General features: G+C 35.0%; 1 protein-coding gene across 4 annotated transcripts in view; it reads right to left on the bottom strand.

Moving 5' to 3' along the window:
- Window positions 1–5,178: 5,178 nt before the first annotated feature.
- Window positions 5,179–17,695, bottom strand: part of ANGPT1 (angiopoietin 1) — a 232,150-nt gene continuing 219,633 nt past the window's right edge. For 3 of the 4 annotated variants that reach the window (XM_025050144.1, XM_015593045.2, XM_025050145.1), the window contains exon 9: window positions 5,179–7,730. In XM_025050144.1, the coding sequence (XP_024905912.1) occupies window positions 7,570–7,730 (161 nt within the window). In that variant the 3' untranslated portion in view covers window positions 5,179–7,569. The remainder of the gene's footprint in view (window positions 7,731–17,695) is intronic. The other variant, XM_006916614.3, reaches the window with a different exon arrangement.

The following is a 17,695-nucleotide window of genomic DNA, read 5'->3' as shown; positions in this document are numbered from 1 at the left end:
GTTGACTAGAATGCAAGTCAAACTGTGAAAATCTTGTAGTATAAGTAGAAATAAAATCCTGTAGTATAAGTAGAAAAAATATAAGAAGAAGGTTGAATAGTGGCATCTAAGGGAATTTGGGTAGATTTCAAAGAGGAGGCAATTTTTTTCTGGGTGTGAACATTCACAGGCACAAATGCTGGAGACTGAACGAGGCACTAGATGAAAAGTGACCTAGGGGTGGTGGTGTGAAGCTGTTAAGTTCAGTGATACTATTCACTATTTTCACACATATGAAAATCACCAGGAAAAGTGGATTAGTCTGTTCGCATTTATGATTTCCATTCTCAAACATTTAACAGCACTTGGTAAGGCTGGGACTCCTCTGGTCAGTCAGTTCTCTCTCCCATTACTTTACGTGGCTATTCTGAACCTGTTTTCAAACACTATTTAATTGAACTGCCTGCGGTCTCATAAAGTCTCCTTCCCTTCCACTTCCTCTATAAAATAGAGGCCATTAGGTGGCTGTTCCTCCTATATATTTCATTCCCTCCCAGTCTCTTTTCTTAGAGGAAGAGATGTTTCTCTTCCTGTTCAAACCAAGCTTCCACTTACTCCCTCTACTCTTAATCCCATGTCCTCAGACACCTCAACATCCTGGCTCATTTAGGACCTTTCTGTTCCTCCTTTCGACCTCAGCTCTTCTAAAGGCTCATCTTCTTTCACTTGCAAATACAGTCACACACCCCTCATTCTTGTCCCTGTCTCTCTACTTCCCTCCCTATCTCCTTCCATCCTCAGCCATATTCTTGAAAGTGTAATCTTCAACCAAAGCTTCTCAAACATCAATGTCCACAAGAGTCACCTGAGGATCTTGTTAAAACGAAGATTCTAATTCCATGATCTGGTGTTGGGCCTGAGATTCTGCATTTCTAACTGGTCTCTGGCCTATAATGCTGTTCGAGAAGTCATTGTAAATAGCAAGGATCTATTTAATTCTCCTCATGTCCTTACCTTCCATTTATACAGAGCCCTCTTGTCACCTGGATTCTAACCCCTATGTCAAAAAAATGCTGCCTCATAAAATTCACCAATTCGCCCTTAAATGCCAAATCCAGTGAACACTACAATCATAACACCTCCGCCCTCTGTGGTGAGTTATGCCTTCCTGGTTCTTCATGCCGTCTACCATGATGTCATTCCCTCCAGTTTTCCTCTTGTCCATCTGGCCACAATTTCTCATCTCTTTTTTGAATTCTCCTTGTTTACCTGCTCCTTAAAATTCTTACATTTTTCACTGAGATCTATTTCACTACATACTCTCTCATCTAGTAATTTTAATTTCTGCCTAGATACGATAGGGTCTAAAATCTTTCACTTTAGTCCTGCTTGAGTTCAGACTCATATACTCAATTGCCAAACTTGAATCACAAGCACCACAAATTCAATATGTAAAACCTAACTCTTTAGCCACTTCTCAAAACCCGTGTTCCCAATTTTGGACATCTGCACCATCTTCTAGCTAATTAACCAAGACAAGGAGTGACCTTGATCTCATCCCCTACCTTCCACCCAATCATTAAGTTCTTCTAATTTTTTTTCCTTAATATCTTTCAAAATCCATCTTCTCCAGTCCATTCCTCCTGTCATTGCTGCACAGAACAGGTCCTCACCCTAACGGGCTTCTTAATAGCATCCTCACTGATCCAAACTTCTCCAGCCTCACTCCCTTCCAAAGCATCTACTAATTACAGCAAGGATAGTCTTCCTTCCTTGAACAAGAAAAGAAAGCCTAAGTTTAGGAACATGACCTAAAGGCTTTCATTATTGGGTCCTATCTCCAGCCTCATCTCCTGCTGCCCCTCCCTCAAATAAACTTTACAGTTCATTCGTAGTGAATGACTTAGAGGTCCCCATAACTCCATGCTTTCTGACATTTTTATGCTTTTGCAGTTCCCTTTCTGTCTCTTTATAAACTACCAATAAACTTTCAAAATAAAGCTCCGATGCCATCTTCTATGAAATGGAGGATGTAAATTGAGGGAAGCCTACATGTTTCTTTTAACTTTAAAAACATGAATATATAAAATTTACTATTGAGTATGATTACTCATTGTATACACATTATTATGTACACAACTGTACACAACACAACTTTCAGCAGAATTAATCACTTGTCTCAGTATTCCCATTGCAGCTTAAACATATTTATGTTAATTCTATTTATAAATGTCTCCTTGCTTTTCTCACTAATTGTGAATTTCCTTATACCTTACTAATCGGTATCCCTAGGAGCTTCTTAATGCTTCATCTGGATACTAGTCATTGTTCAATATAGTTGTTAAACATAATTCACACTCTGCCATTAAATAAAGTTAAAAAATAATTTCCCAAAGGAAGAGCTTATGTGACTATAATCCAGCATCTCATTATGGCTATAATACTATACCTTTCTCCCAAATGGAAAAATTTATTTAGAGACTTAATGATTTTCTTCTCTAACCTTTTATATCACTATTTTGGTGTTTAGACATTGTATTAAAGTGCACATAAATGAATATTACTTGCTTATCACATTTTATTTTAAATCCATTTTTAACTTACAATGGTTTAATACTTTTTAAAAATTTATTGTGGTTTCTTACAGCATATTTAGGATGTAGATGCATATTTTTTTTAAAAAATCAATTTATATAGGAGAAACTTAGGTAGAGCATTCACAATTCAGTGGGATAACGAGCTGATAGTGGTACTCTCCTAGCTCCAGTCATCACAACTCCACTAAGTGCCAAGACAGAGCTCATGAATGAGCAGGAGGCATACTGGTCTCATGGGTAGATGAATAGGATCTTGCTTGTAAAAGATGATATCAGAAGTCATTCTCCTCTCCACCAAAACAAAATATCCTTTCACATTTTGGTGAGAGTTAATATGTCCAAGTTTGGGATTGTTTTTCCTGGGTTAAAAGGCAAAACCCTAGGAATTAGTAAATCTTAACCATTATCTGTCATTTGGGATGAGTCTATTGATTTCTTTCTTGAAAAAAATGCAAGAGATATAATAACTTATTTAGTGTCAGTATTTCCTAGAAATCCTTTAATTATGTTAACTATCATAACCTCAATGGCTCATATAAATTAAGTAATCAATAAAGTAATGATCAGAGAATACATAAGAAAAGATTGACCTTGAGTTAGAAGAAAATACTTTTATCAAAAGATCCAAATCCATTTTAAAAAGGCTTCAAATGAACCTTAAATCCTAAAACTGAAAATAAACTACACAAATATATATATGCAAAATCATTCTTACATTAAAATAATAACAATAATGTGTAATGAGTAAGTACTATTCAATAGTACATTTCATATATTGACATTATTTTAAAATTAAAAGATGCATTTATTAATCTCCTTTAAACTACACAATATATATGTTCCAGGAAAGCTAGTAATGAAGTAGATTTCTGAAATGACTGAAGTTATAAATTTGAACATCTACTTTTCTGGAGGAGAATGGACTAATTTTAAAGTATGAAAGAAATGGTTTAAGATTGTGCTCAAATCGATGAATGTTGGATTTTATGTAGATAGAAGGGATTTCTTAATCTTTCAGAGCAATTCAATTGCATTCAACAAATAACAAGGGTCTACTGGATACTGTGAGGTATCATAAGATAAATAAGAAGTGGCCTCTTGCAAAACAGTAGGGAATATAAGATAAAATTTCGGACAAAATGTGTTAAGAGCTGTTAGAGCATGTGAGTGAAGGGAAGGTGAACTAACAGAAGGTATTAGAAAGAGTGTCATGAAGCAGCTAATACTTTGTTGGCCTACAGAGAATTGTGAGAACTTTTGCCATTCTGAAGAAGATGAACTTCGTTTTAGGAAGTGGCTCTGAAACCTTAGGATGCAAAAGACTCTCACATGTGTGGGGATGGAGGGGCTGTACCATTTTGCATCAGTTAGCTATTGCTACAGTAATGATGTTTAACAAAACACCTCTAAATGTAGTGACTTAAAATAACAACCCCTTATTGTTTCCCATGATTATTCATATTAGCTGGGCAGTTATATTAACCTAAGCCAGGCTCAGTTGATCTCAGCTGAAGATCAGCCATGTATCTGAGATCAACAGGTGGGTCATCTGGGGTCTGGATGGACTGGGGTGATCTCAACCAGTAGACTCTATCTTGCTTCCTGTGTTCTCTAATCCTACATTAGGCTACTCTGGGCTTTTTCTCCTGGCACTTCTCCTAGGATGGAGCTGAATGGCTCATGAGCCCTGTGCTTAGAAGTGACACATAGGCACTTCTGCATTCTATTGGCAAGAGCGTCTCAAGTCAGGCACTCAGGGGATGAGGAAATAGACCCCACCTCCTTATGGGATGAACTGCGAAGTAACACTGTAAGGGCATGCACAGAGAAAGGGGAAGGCTAGGTAATCAGCCTAGCATGGAGGCTTCCTCATTTTGGTTGGAATACTGAGTAGGTAGAATGGAGTTCTCTGGATATGCCGTCTAGGGTTAACATGATATGTTTGTTTCAAATTTAGGCAGTAGTTAGAAAGTAGTGAAGGGTTTTGAGCAGGAAAGAAGCATCTTCAGAAGTCTGACTTTAAGAATAAACTTGTGTGGATGTGGAGTGAATAGGAGCAGAGGGTAGCAGAGAGTATCTTTTCCTTTCCAATCATGTAGAAGTTAATGAATGTTCAAATCAATGTGGTGGCAATGGGAGGAGAATCAAAAAGAAAAGTAAGAACTTCCTTATAAGGACTGTTAGGATAGGAGGCAGGAGGGGTGAGTAGCATCTTCTTTATGCTCTTTCCTTTTTATAACAAAATCAGATGTACACCACACATCCTATTATTCCAAGTCAGAGTTTTCATATTTTTGCTGTCAATTGTCATATGATAATAGAGCATTCAAGAATTGGCAGGACATAACAATCATGCAATAGATGTGGACCTCAGACCCACTGCTTTGATTGACCATTCTAATGGAGCTAAACTTTCTTATCACACCCCAGACTGAAAGTTTTTCAAATATTGAAGCTTTAGTTCATTTAGCAATTTTTAAAAGTGATTCCATACTTCCATAGATCTCAAATTTTAAAGCATTTATTTAAAATGATATAAGGTTGCACAAATATGTTTTCAATTTTATTTAAATCAAATAAAGCTGTGACTGATGTGAAGAAATTTGCATAGAAACCACATGAATTTTATTGAAATAAAAATTTAAAGACAAAATCCTAATTCCTAATTATCTTATCCTGAAATAATTAAATGCAAAGAATATACACATTAAATGGCCACAAACATGTAAGCATTACACAATGCACATAATGGAGTCATAAAATATTTTATACTGCTTTATTATAAATAATTGAAAACAATATTTCATTTTTTAAACCCAGATAACAAAACAGTAAATATCATGCTTTCTTTTTTTTTTTTTTAATTTCATTTTATTTTTGTACTATGACTTGGGAAATAGTATTTCTTATCAAAAGACTGGTTTAAAAAATCTGTAGAAAAACAAAAAAACAAAACACTCACGTTCATTCACTTAATGAAAACAATCAAGACGGTTTTTGGAGAGAGAGGATAAACAGTACTATGAAGAAGTCACTGGAAAAAGAAAAACTGTATATCGCCTGTAAATATCACATGTAAGGCAAAATGAGGTTGTATACACAGGCACAAATATATAAAGACTTGATGCTAAGTTTTAAAAAATATTCTCTTAAAACTGTGAATAGCTCTATTCTCTCACATGGAAGAGAACCATGAAGGCACAATAGATGAAGTCACCAGGTCTGAAATTGGTAATGTTGCCTTAAAAAAAAACAAAAAAGCAAAAAACTTTTTTTTCTAAGAGGACACCCAATTGAAATACATGTATTTCAATTTTTTATGTCACAGTAACTCATGTTTTGATAAAAACTGTTCACTATTGTAACCTTGAACACTTAGAATCAGAAAGTACTTCTTGATAAAATACTGTAGTAACTTCAAATTGCAACAAAAAATATATACCCCAATTCACTTAAAAAAGATGATCCCATGGGCATATTTTCATTAAGAGATTTACAGCAGCTAGCAGTCAGAATTTTCTTATTAATATGACTCTATGTAGGTGTGTGTTCCCCTTTTGTATAATACAGAGTTTTGCCAATTTTTTTCACTAATAATAATTTTTAAAAATCAGAAACTGGCTAAGAAAACAGGGTCTGAAGGAGAAAAATATAAAGAAATAATGTACTTCGTAAAGTAGTATAGTAAATTTCTTTGAAAACTTGTGTTTATTTGCATCAATTAAAGAATATCACGTATTCCAGATTAAACAACTATTAGGTTTACCATGGATATAAACATGTTATGTACAATGATATTTATAATTTCTTTTATTTTTCATAGTCTTCAAAATGTGTCTTTTATAGAAACTGGAACAGGGTAACTCTGAAAAGCATGTTTCAGTTAATTAGCAAAAATTAAATTAGCATGAAATAATAGGGTGAAGAATTAAAAATCATTATTTTAAAAATAATGAAGTTACACTTACGTGTACACATGCAAGAAAGTACTGTAAAATAAACTGTTCCAGTTTACTTGGTTTTACTTCAACTTCATACACTCTAAAAAGCTGCTTTCATGTATAATATCAAAGGAAATATTAAATGCATGTATATTATTTTAAGAGCTTGATGATATATTTCACATTCTTTCAACTTTGCTCAGGCTATAAATATATTTATGTATCAGTCAGTCAGTTTTTAAAGTAAATGAAAACTGTAGCATGGAGGGGATAATTTTTCACCTTATATACCCATACTTGATGACGTCCATTTTTTTCTGAGAACCATATCAAAAAATCAAAGAGTAATGGAGCATGTTTCTATCTCACACTGTTATTCTTCATGCACTACAATTCATCATGGTTTAACAAAGTGGAATTTATATTTGAAGATGGGTTAACTGAAATCAACTAGTAGGTATGAATTAGGAATTAAGGCTTCTGAAATCCATTAACATTTAACCAACTCAGAGGGCAATGCCATTCTTCCTTAATTTTTATTAAAACTTTGCAACAGTGTAAATTGTTAGTCGATTTGCATAGAAATAACACCATTTCACTGGTGTGATACACCTTTGCCAACGGATTATGGCAGGCCTGTTTCTATTCTTCATGTATATTCTTTTAGTTGTTGGTGGTGGTGGTGTTCATTTCTTCTTCGGTTTTACATAAAATAAACCATACTTATCATCTGGCTACCACAGTTCCAAAATAAGATCCAGTAGTAGTTTGAAATGCAAAAAAAACTGAGCAGTTTCTTCCCTTTTTAAAGTATGACAGTAAGTGGCATTCTCTGCAGTCAAGCCACATGAGCACGGGAACCCCAAGCAGGGACTTTTGTGAACTCAAAAGGTTCCAAATCCATAGTCAAGAACCTTGCTGATTTCACATAACTGCCACTTGTTGTGGGAAGGGAGACAATATTTTGCTTCAGAAGTTTTCAAGCAGTTTCTCATCTGGTAGCTTCTCCAGATTTCTTTGTTGTTTTCATAATTTCTTCTGACACTATGTCTTCAAAATTCCAAAGGTCGAATCATCATAGTTGTGGAATGTAAGGAGTAACTGGGCCCTTTGAAGTAATGCCACTTTATCCCATTCAGTTTTCCAAGGTTTTGTCCCGCTGTATAGAACATTCCATTTAGATTGGATGGACCACAAGCATCAAACCACCAGCCTGAAGAATTGGTTAATAATGAAAGAAAGAAGAAATAATTACAAATAAATTGAACATTTAGAAATTAATGACATTAACTGAGGGGAGAATTTACTCATACTTGTTATGATCATTTACAAATGAGGCATTCAATACATATCTTCTCTGTTGCAGAATTGCTATAAACAGCATCCGATTTAGGCAGTGTGTGAACAGAGAGAGGAATGCTCTCATGGGAATCAAATTTTGGTGTCACTCTGCTGGGACACAGTTCCCATTGTAATGATGGGAAGCTTCTAGGCTTAGAGATATGATCTAAGTTGTGCTTGGATTTATATGTAATGCAGATACCCTTAAGAGGCATTCCACCTTAAGACTGTTTTTGGAAATAAAACAATTAATTGTTAGGTAAAACAATTAATTATTAGATATCTAAATAAAGAGGTTTTTCCATCTACTCGTAATTTTGCCAAGAACTGGCCCTCAGCTGCTTCTGAAATTAATTGAATACTGGGCAATGATAATGATGCTCAAATTGAATTTGAATTACTATGCCCTCTCTGTATTTCATAGGAATATGGGAAGTGTTTTTCAATAGTAGCCATATAGTTCCTATGTAGCAGTGTATTTTCTGTGATTGTTCAAGTTCTTTCAAAACTTTGTAAAGAGAAAAACAATTTGATCAGTAACATAGGGATCCTATGCTTGCATTGCTTTCTATAAGGATATCTCAGTACTTTATTTTTCTAATGAATTAAGTTCTTAGACTTTTAGATAAAACATAGCACTTTTTCTTCCCCTCCTGAAGTAGTAACACCACTGAAATCTTCAGGGACAGATTTATGCCAGAGACATTCTGGCATATTTTTATTTGGATACAGTTGACCTCTCTTTGATTACAGAGTCATACTTAAGGGACTAATAGCTAAAGAAAGAAAAAGCTGTACAGCTGATGTTCAACTGTAACATGAGCATCATCTTGCAGAAACTTTAGAAAAAGTTAAATGGAGAAAAGCTAGTTCTCCTTTTTCAATTTTGGAAGAGGAATACAGCTGGGTTGTGTTTATAAAGTCATACTAGAGACATAACAAGCTACATTAATTTCCAATTCATACTGGTGAATAGTAAGGTATGTTGATGAATCTGGAAAGATGCTGTATTCAATGCTGTTTTATCAACTGTATGCAAACAACACAGACGTTAATGCAGTCAAAACAAGGGACAACCAGTTCTTGTTTGGCAAGGAAGGAGGAACTGTAAAATTCCACTTTGTTTTTAAAGATTCCTTTAAATTTTTTTGATAAGTATGACTAGAGAAAATATGTTATTTGTATTACAAAAGGTATACTAATACTAGAGAATTAATTTACCCTGAAGATTCTCAAAGAAAAAATATAAAACCCAACTTGATTGCTTCAGTGTTTTAACTTTCTTCTCCTTTTCTATGACCTTCCTGAGACATTCTTCCATCATGTTAATGAGCCTCTCATAGTTTTCCAAATATCCACCATGATCTCTGAAGCAAATTCAGTTACTCTATCGTTGAGAACTATTAAAAATCATAGAATGATCCTTCAAGATATATTAGGGTCCTTTGGGTAAAAGTGTGTGGTTTTGTCTGGTTTATAGAACGTCACAAGAGTTCTGGAAGATTGTGGGAAGGCAGAGGTCTATTGCAAGAACAGCCTGGAAATAGAAGGCGCAGGCCAAAGGGCGCATTCATTGAGAAACTTTGGATAAACTTAAGAAAATGACAAGAAATATTAGGGGTCAAATCAGATAAACTGATCCTGTGAGGGAATTAGATAAATCAATCTTGTGTATCTTTTCCAATGAATAAAGTGAGGGTAACTGTGGTGAGGAGAGTGGCATTTTGGAGACATTGACAGATGACTTTATGGCTGGGTCAGAGTTAACTAGAGAAATAGTAGTCTGAAGCTGAGAAGGTCTAAAGACCAAATCACTGAGTCAACTGTTCATTATCCTAAGAGCAATGGAAAGGTGTGGTCTACTTATTGGGCCCTCTCACATACTTAGCTACTTATTGCTGCACCTAACAGAGTTTGCTTAACGAATGACTGGCAAGTGACCATAGGCTTATTGGCAGATTGACTGACTTTGTTTCTCCTCATAAAGTCTCTATGGTCTGAAGCAGCCTGGTTTACTAAAATGTTATATTTGATAACCACCCCAATATATAACATCCATGCTTATTGCATTCTTTTTTTTTTCTTTGTTTATTCATCCAATATGTAATTACTATGAAGTATTGTCATACAATACTCAATAAGACAGATGTGATCCCTGCCCTCCTGGAACTTACTTTTAATATAAGAAACAGACAAAAGTAAGCAAATAAATAAAATACAAATCACAAACAAAAGAAAAAAAGAAAAGAATGAGGGAGCTCTCAAGGATGATAGTGGGAGATCTATTTGACTTTTCACAGTCATGGGAAAAGCTGATAATTAGTGAGACCTGAAGGATAAGAGAGAAGCAACCATGTGAAGATGGGAAGAGACTCTTCTGAGCAGAGTAAAGCACAAGCCAACATCATGAGGAAGAAAGAGAGCTTGGAGCATTTAGGGACTAAGGGAATATGAGTGAAGCTGTTACAATGAACAAGGGGAAGACTTGCAGGAATGAAGGTGGAGAAGCAAGCAGCCTTGGTGGAAAACTGAATAGTGTTTATAGAAAAATTTATAGTTTATTCAGTCGACTCGTCCATCGTCAGGTGGACAAGTAAGACATTTTCTAGGAATGGGAATGAACATTTAAACAGGAGAACTAGATCTGTCAGGTTAAATGTTTAATAAAATATTTAAAGTTCCCATTCTATAACTATGGTCTGCCGAGGCCATCCTGAGCATATGTGGCAGCATGATAAGGAGGCGAAAAATGAATCTAGAATCAATTAAACAAATATTAACCAATGAGAAGAGTTGAGTAAAATTCCTGATTTTGAGAGCATAGTTTTGTGTAAGAAAGAGACAACAAACTGATTTAAAAAAATGAGATGATAACTATTAAGCAGAGATGAAGAAAATCTTAGAAACAGAGACAGAAGTTACTGTGGATCCATAAGGTCCACTCATTTACAAACTGAGCTGACTCCAAGGATAGTGTCTCTTTTGACAGAAAGAGATTCTAAAGACTATATGTACTCTGAGAGAGCAGGACAGAGTGTCTGCCAACAGTTTGGGTTGGTTGGAGTGACAGATAACTATTAAGCAGAGATGAAGAAAATCTTAGAAACAGAGACAGAAGTTACTGTGGATCCATAAGGTCCACTCATTTACAAACTGAGCTGACTCCAAGGATAGTGTCTCTTTTGACAGAAAGAGATTCTAAAGACTGTATGTACTCTGAGAGAGCAGGACAGAGTATCTGCCAACAGTTTGGGTTGGTTGGAGTGACAGCGGGAAAGGGATTGGAAAACATAGAGTGCGGGAAAAAAAAAAAAAAAACAGGAGTAATAACATACAGATTTTTATTATATTTTCTTGTGGGCAATGGCAAGCCTGTGAGCACCAGATCAGAAATCAAATTTGATGTTGATTTCATCAACTAATAACCAAGAGATTTTAGGCAATAGTATTTGATATTTTCTAACAATTAACATGTATTAGGGACTCTGCTGGAATATTTATATGCATTTTCTCATTCTATTCCCCAAAGAGCCTTATGTGGTATGTGGCAAGTACCATAATAAAGATACCAATGCTCAGATAGTTTAAGGAACTTTTCCAAGGTCACACAGCCACTTAGCTCTTCACTCATAGGATGTGAATTATAAATGTCTGATCAACAAATTTCACAGCACAGTTGCAGATATCAAATAAGATAATGCATGATTAGGGCCTGTAAAATCCTATCTCGGTGCTTCATGTAAGTTATCTGTTAGATCTTGTGGGGTATCAAAATGATTAAATAATGAAGATCAGGTCATCATGCCAAATTATTTCCTTATTTGCTTGGTAGGGTTTATTAAGGAAATATGAAAATAATTTAGACCCAAATGTGTATAGCTGTGCAATGTTTGCATTGTAAAGATGTGGCATTTAAGTACTTAACATGGGTTTTGTTCCAATGATTTGTTTTGATTTCATGAGGAAATCAAAGAACTTGCAGTGTCTGATTATCTCTTTATCTTAAGACCAGTGGGATGTATGTGCTATGGACTATCAGAGAGTAATTGATAATAAAGATGATGAACTAAGGTGGCAGGAAAAGAATGAAAGGGCAATTATTTCTCATGACAATTTTGGTTGTAGTGTCCTTTATAAAATATTCTGAACTTAAGGTAGCAAAATAGTTTTTTTCTGTGTAAGCAAGTATTCTGCTTTCTCTGACACATTATTGAAAACAAACAAGAAATTTCTTTGTATCAGATATTTCCCTCTATTCATATGTACTTCTTGGCATTTGTAGATAACCATATACACTTGCCGTACTCAGTACATGTGAAGGTCTACATGGGATAAAGGTGTTCTCTCTGAACATACAGAGGGCTATGCCTGGTTTGCACTTCCTCTCTGATAGGATACCAAAGAGCTGAGTTATATACCCTCTACAATCCTGGAGAAATGTTCACTTTGTTTTTTATGTGCCTGGGTGTAACAAATAAGCAATATGCTAAACGAGTTAATCTAGGAAAGGCACTTTAAGTTGAAAAGAACTCAATGATATAAGCAAAGGCCTCCATCTGCTGTTGGGACAACTGATAAAATGTCTCAAATGTTTTAAGATTGGCAACTGCTGAGATGTACTTTGCCAAGCATTTTTCTTCATAATCTGTAACCTCGTGTATATTTTAATAAGAAATCTGAGATGCATGTTTCTAATTCATTTACACTTAAAACTCATTAAAATTTAGTTTTGTAATAACTATCCTGGGCCTCCCAGGCCTTTAAAAATCATTCAAGTCTTTTATCTTTGAAGCAGAAAATTCACATTTTATCACCAATAAGTGAAACTTTGCCCAGAAAATAGGAATTTGATTCTAAACTTTGTACTCAGGAAGTTCAAATTTATTTGAAAGTCAAGAAACCTAACTCTCAAATTCTTCTGGTCCTAAACAAAATGTCTCTCAACACTTCTAAGGTAAAAAGTATAGCAAAATAAAGAGATTCATCTGTTTTTATAGACTTCTTTCATTCATTTTCAATGCATGCATTCTAATCAGCAATATGCAAAAAGACATGCACAGAAAATAAGATTTTCCTTTTATCGCTAAGGATGAAGCTGAACTAAACCAGTTGGTGCCATTGTTATCAATGGAATCACCGTGAAAAACTACTCGCTGAGCTCACGTGTATAGTCAGCCGCACCTACAGCTCGCCGTAGGGAGCAGCTGCATGGGCCTCACATGCGGGAGACAGAGGACCTTTCTAGAGGTCTGCATTCCTTCTGTCATCTCCTACTATATCTCCTTCGGGCCAAGGACTTGGCTTTTTTCCCTTTCTCTTCTTTTTGTTCCAAAGATGAAACGTTGTTTATCCTGGTCAGTAATCTTGAATTCATTTAAAACTTCTAGGTGTTCTTTTACTGTCTCTTCCCTCCCTAGGGCTTCGTTCACATTTGACCACGTTTAAAGGAGGAAATCCTCATCAGAATGTGCTGCAGACAGTAAAACAGAGCTAAACTCTTGTCTCTGAATGCCATCATTCCTTCAAACAGAGGTCGCAGAAGGAGTGCATGAGGTGATGGCTTATCTGGGGGCTTATCAAATCCTACCTCTGAGATTAATTCTATGACCTTTGGTAAATTATCTAACCTTTCTGTATCTTAACTCTTGCCAAAGGCATTACTGTGGTCCCTATTTCAAAGGGTTTTTAGAAGCGTCATGTCAGTTAAATATAAATCATTTAGGATAATGCAGAAATACCTATTAGACATTAAGACTGCATAAATATTTGCTAGATTATTATTGGAGTAAAATATAAGCAAAATTAAGTGTTTGATTATTTCTCATCCACTATCAATTATTAACCTTTGGTGACAGACTTGTGCTACAGGCCTATAGGTTCTGCTTCACCTTTTTCCAAATTTATCTTTCGAAAGACATTTTCTGATATTCTTTGCTCTTTTTCCAATAAGTGAAAATTTCCTCCAGAAAATAGGAATGTAATCCTAAATTTTGCACTTAGGGTGTTTAAATTTATTTGAAAGTCAGGAACCTAACTTTCAAATTTTTCCAGTTCTGGAGTTTAGTCTTCTGGGGTTTAGTTATTCTTAAAATTTAGTACCAATCTTCAACGTTCACCCCCTTGCTCCAAGTGTGCAGGAAAATACATATATATACCTTGTGTATTTTTAATCTAAGTTCACACAAGAGTCACACACTCATGTTGATTTATTTTTATGTCTTCTCATCAGGATCATTTGTGATTTCGCAATGTCCTTTTAGATTCACTGATAACATATTCATTCTGTTAACCGATATTTATCGAGCACATACTATGTGCCCGGAACTGTGCTAGGCACAAAGGATACAATAGTGGAGAACATGAAATAAAGTCCATGCTTTCAAGGAACGTGAATTTCTGTGGAATAGGATTACAGGATATGTATAAATGATTGCTTTGAAATAAACTAACGCAATGTAGATTTCTGTGATCGACCTTAAATTTTCCATATGGATCTTCTCTCTCAACATTTTCGCCTTAAAACCTAGGGAATGCCAGTTATCTAACAATGCTTAGCACTTCCTTCCTGGGTTATTAAAAACTCTAAGATGATTATATTTTCCCAAAGATCTTGTCACCTCGACCAGTTGGAGAAGCTACTAACGTCTTTCGTTTTCTTTGTCTTCTTCAAGATTATGTAGCCATCAAGACAAGCATTTATCAACTCTCTGCTGCTAGCATCTGGTAAGTTCTAGGGTGTACTAAGAAATTTATGTGTATGGCTTTATCCCCTCTTTTAGGACTGAACTGAGATATCTTTTGTTAGCTTTAGCAAAGTCTTGTCTGTCTGCTGACATAGTTTATGCGTGGGAAAAGAGACTGAAGTTTCTACCACAACAGATTCTTGCTGCAGAAGGTTAGGTCACATTTTTACATAGCTTTTATATTCTATACTAAACATGGAAATTGTGTTGAAAAAAAGTAAGGTAAGGAAAAGAATTTAAAACAATACCATGTTTTGTTTTTGTCGGCAACCTTCAGTAACTGTAGTTTCTAACAGACTTTCAGAAATTCTTATTTTGATGAATGCTATTTTAGTACCAAAGACCATGTTTGCTTTGAATGTAAGTTTGCTTTGAATGTGACAATCTAGTGATAAAAGGTTTTTATTTTCATAATTTTGGAGTCAGAGGTTTTTTGCATATTTATTTTTATATACAACAAATCCATATAAAAAGCATGTATTGAATGCAATTACATTTTCATTTTCTTAATGTCAAATAGTAGATAAAAACACTATGTTTATAATAAAACAGATTTCCTTCTTTGGGCCCAGGAGGGTACAACAGGAGCTCTCCTGAGGGACTAAGAAAATATTTCTTACAATCGTCTCTTAAATGTGTCCCTCCTACTTCTGAAATAGACAGATTCATCAGAATATGCTATACAAAGGGAGAAACATAAGGAGAAAACTAACAAGTTTTCTTAAGGTTAATGGAATCACAGAGCACAGATATTTCTGGCTTTTAAATTTATGCTGACAAATCATCTCTATTTAATGATTAATTAAGGGGTCCGTTCCATAGAAAACATGTGTGACCATTCTGACCTCAAAATATATGGTCTGATCCCATAAGAAATGTGTAATGAAACACAAAAAAATGTTCAATATTTAAATTGGATGGAGGAATTGCTGGCTTTCTGGTGAGGTAGCAATAAGTACATTCACCTCCAGGAAAAGAGGGGCAAAATTCTGTTGTATCTATTTCTGTTGACGTAAATGTGCTTTCTCAGCCCACTGAACCTCCTTTCCACTCAACAATGCCCTATGAATTACAACTTGTGCAATGAAAACAACATTACTTGTTTTTCCCAACTGCAGCCACAATGGGTACATGAAATAACAGAATCACAGAAGCAGAAGAAAATGAAAGAGACGATCTTATCTAGACCAATAACTACAAGAATATGCATAATAAAATGCTTTCAGATAAACAGCTTTATATTCTCTTTGTGAAATGTTCATAACCAGAGATGCACAGTCCTCCCTGGACACTCCTTCTTGTCTTTAATCCTTGGGCACTCCAACTAAAGTCGTTTCCCCCTTCCTTCCATAACTCTATGACATGTTCTAAGGACAAATCCTTAGAACTCTTTATGGTTTTAAATTGTGTTACTTACCACTAACTTTTTTGTGGATAGTCTTCCTTAATAGAGGCAAGCTTTGTGCTGTCTGGCTCATTTCTTTAATAGTAGTTGATCTTTAATAGCTACTCATTAAAATACGTTAAATTGATAGAAAGTTAAGAAGTTAGAATGTCAAGTAAGAAGAAAGATCAAAATGTTCTACTATATGTCTAGCTGAAATACCTTCTGCTTTTGATTAGGCCCATTTGTTGTTGCTCAGCCTTTGATAGATAAGGGTAAACAACAATGCCACATTCTCCAACTAAAACTCCTCCATATACTTGAAGAAAACTATAAGGACAGTTAGCAAGCAATAAAACTTATTTTGCCTTTTGTTTTAGAAGAAACAGTGAAAATTAAATAAGATTTTAAAAAAGCTTTAATTGATGATGACGGAGAACTATAAATTGTTAGTTTCAAAGAGTATTGAATGTCACTGCTTAAAAGAGACTATTTCAAATAGGCAGCAAGTTCAAATATGAATTAAGAAAAAAATAAAAATCATTACGTGAATAAAATGATTCTAAGGGGGAAAATGACAGAGAATATATAGTGGTAGTGGGGAGTAGCTAAGTAGGACATAAGTTCCAGGCAACACTCAAGTTACCTGGACTGTCTCTGACATCCACCCTTATGTTCTCCAGTTCTTAGCTATCTAAATCCCTCACATTAGCTTTGTAGAGTGAATAGTTTTGCAAGATCTGGATTCCTTCAAAAGGATATTTGATAGGGTAATGGCATTTATTACAAAAACACATTTACTTCAACTATTCCAGTCCAAGTAATGAATGGAAATTTTCTCTCCCCAACATACTTATTGTTGAGTAAGAAGAAGGTCCAAGAATGATTATGGATGAAATGACATTAAAAAGTGCAACCATTTGAAGCAGAAATGAAATCATAAATCTGAGCAATGACGTTTTCTCATTGACAACCAAGAGGTGCATGCTCCTCTTTGTTTCGCTCTATATTGTCATTATTATGACAGGAATATGAACATATTGGATGCTCTTCTAAGGAAACACTTGAAAGATTTTACAGCTGGTCTTTCAGTGTTGTATTTATTTGGTAAGAAAAATTATCTGTAAAAATAAACATGGAGAAAATGAATTATATTTCAATATTAAAATGATCAGGGAAGTTGGATAATTAAAATTATTCTGTCTTTGTATAAAGTTGCTGACAATTCCACTTATGGGATCAGGAGGGTAATGAAAAATTTCCTTTCCAGGAAAGAGTTCAAAACCTAACCTGTAGGTACCATTTAAAAAAAATTCTAAATGTGTAACAACTGTTTTGAGGGAGAGGTCATAAAATTACATATAGAAGATTTTTAACTGTTTGATGAGGTTGAATGTGATGCCAAATGGCATGCTTCAAGCTTAAGGAGAAGGATTTGACAGAGGCAGAATCATTACAGGCTGGCATTGATAACACTAGGGATGGTCTCATATTGAAAAGATGCTAACATAAGTGAAGTGGATGGGAGTCGACGGGGTGTGATTTGGTAGTAGTGGTTATGCAGGGATTGGGGATGGGGATGAAAGTGGAAAGATTTCTCCAAAACCTCCCCTTCATATTCTTCTATGCTCTGTTAATTGATGAGAAAAATGTCGACCTAATGATTGATTTCAATGGCTTCAAAATTTGAAAGTGATTTCAAGGGTTACA

The sequence above is a fragment of the Pteropus alecto genome, unplaced genomic scaffold, assembly GCF_000325575.1.
Source record: "Pteropus alecto unplaced genomic scaffold, ASM32557v1 scaffold164, whole genome shotgun sequence".
Classification (NCBI taxonomy): domain Eukaryota; kingdom Metazoa; phylum Chordata; class Mammalia; order Chiroptera; family Pteropodidae; genus Pteropus; species Pteropus alecto.
The sequence above is the reverse complement of the archived record's forward strand: the minus strand, read 5'-3'. Positions and strand labels throughout refer to the sequence as shown.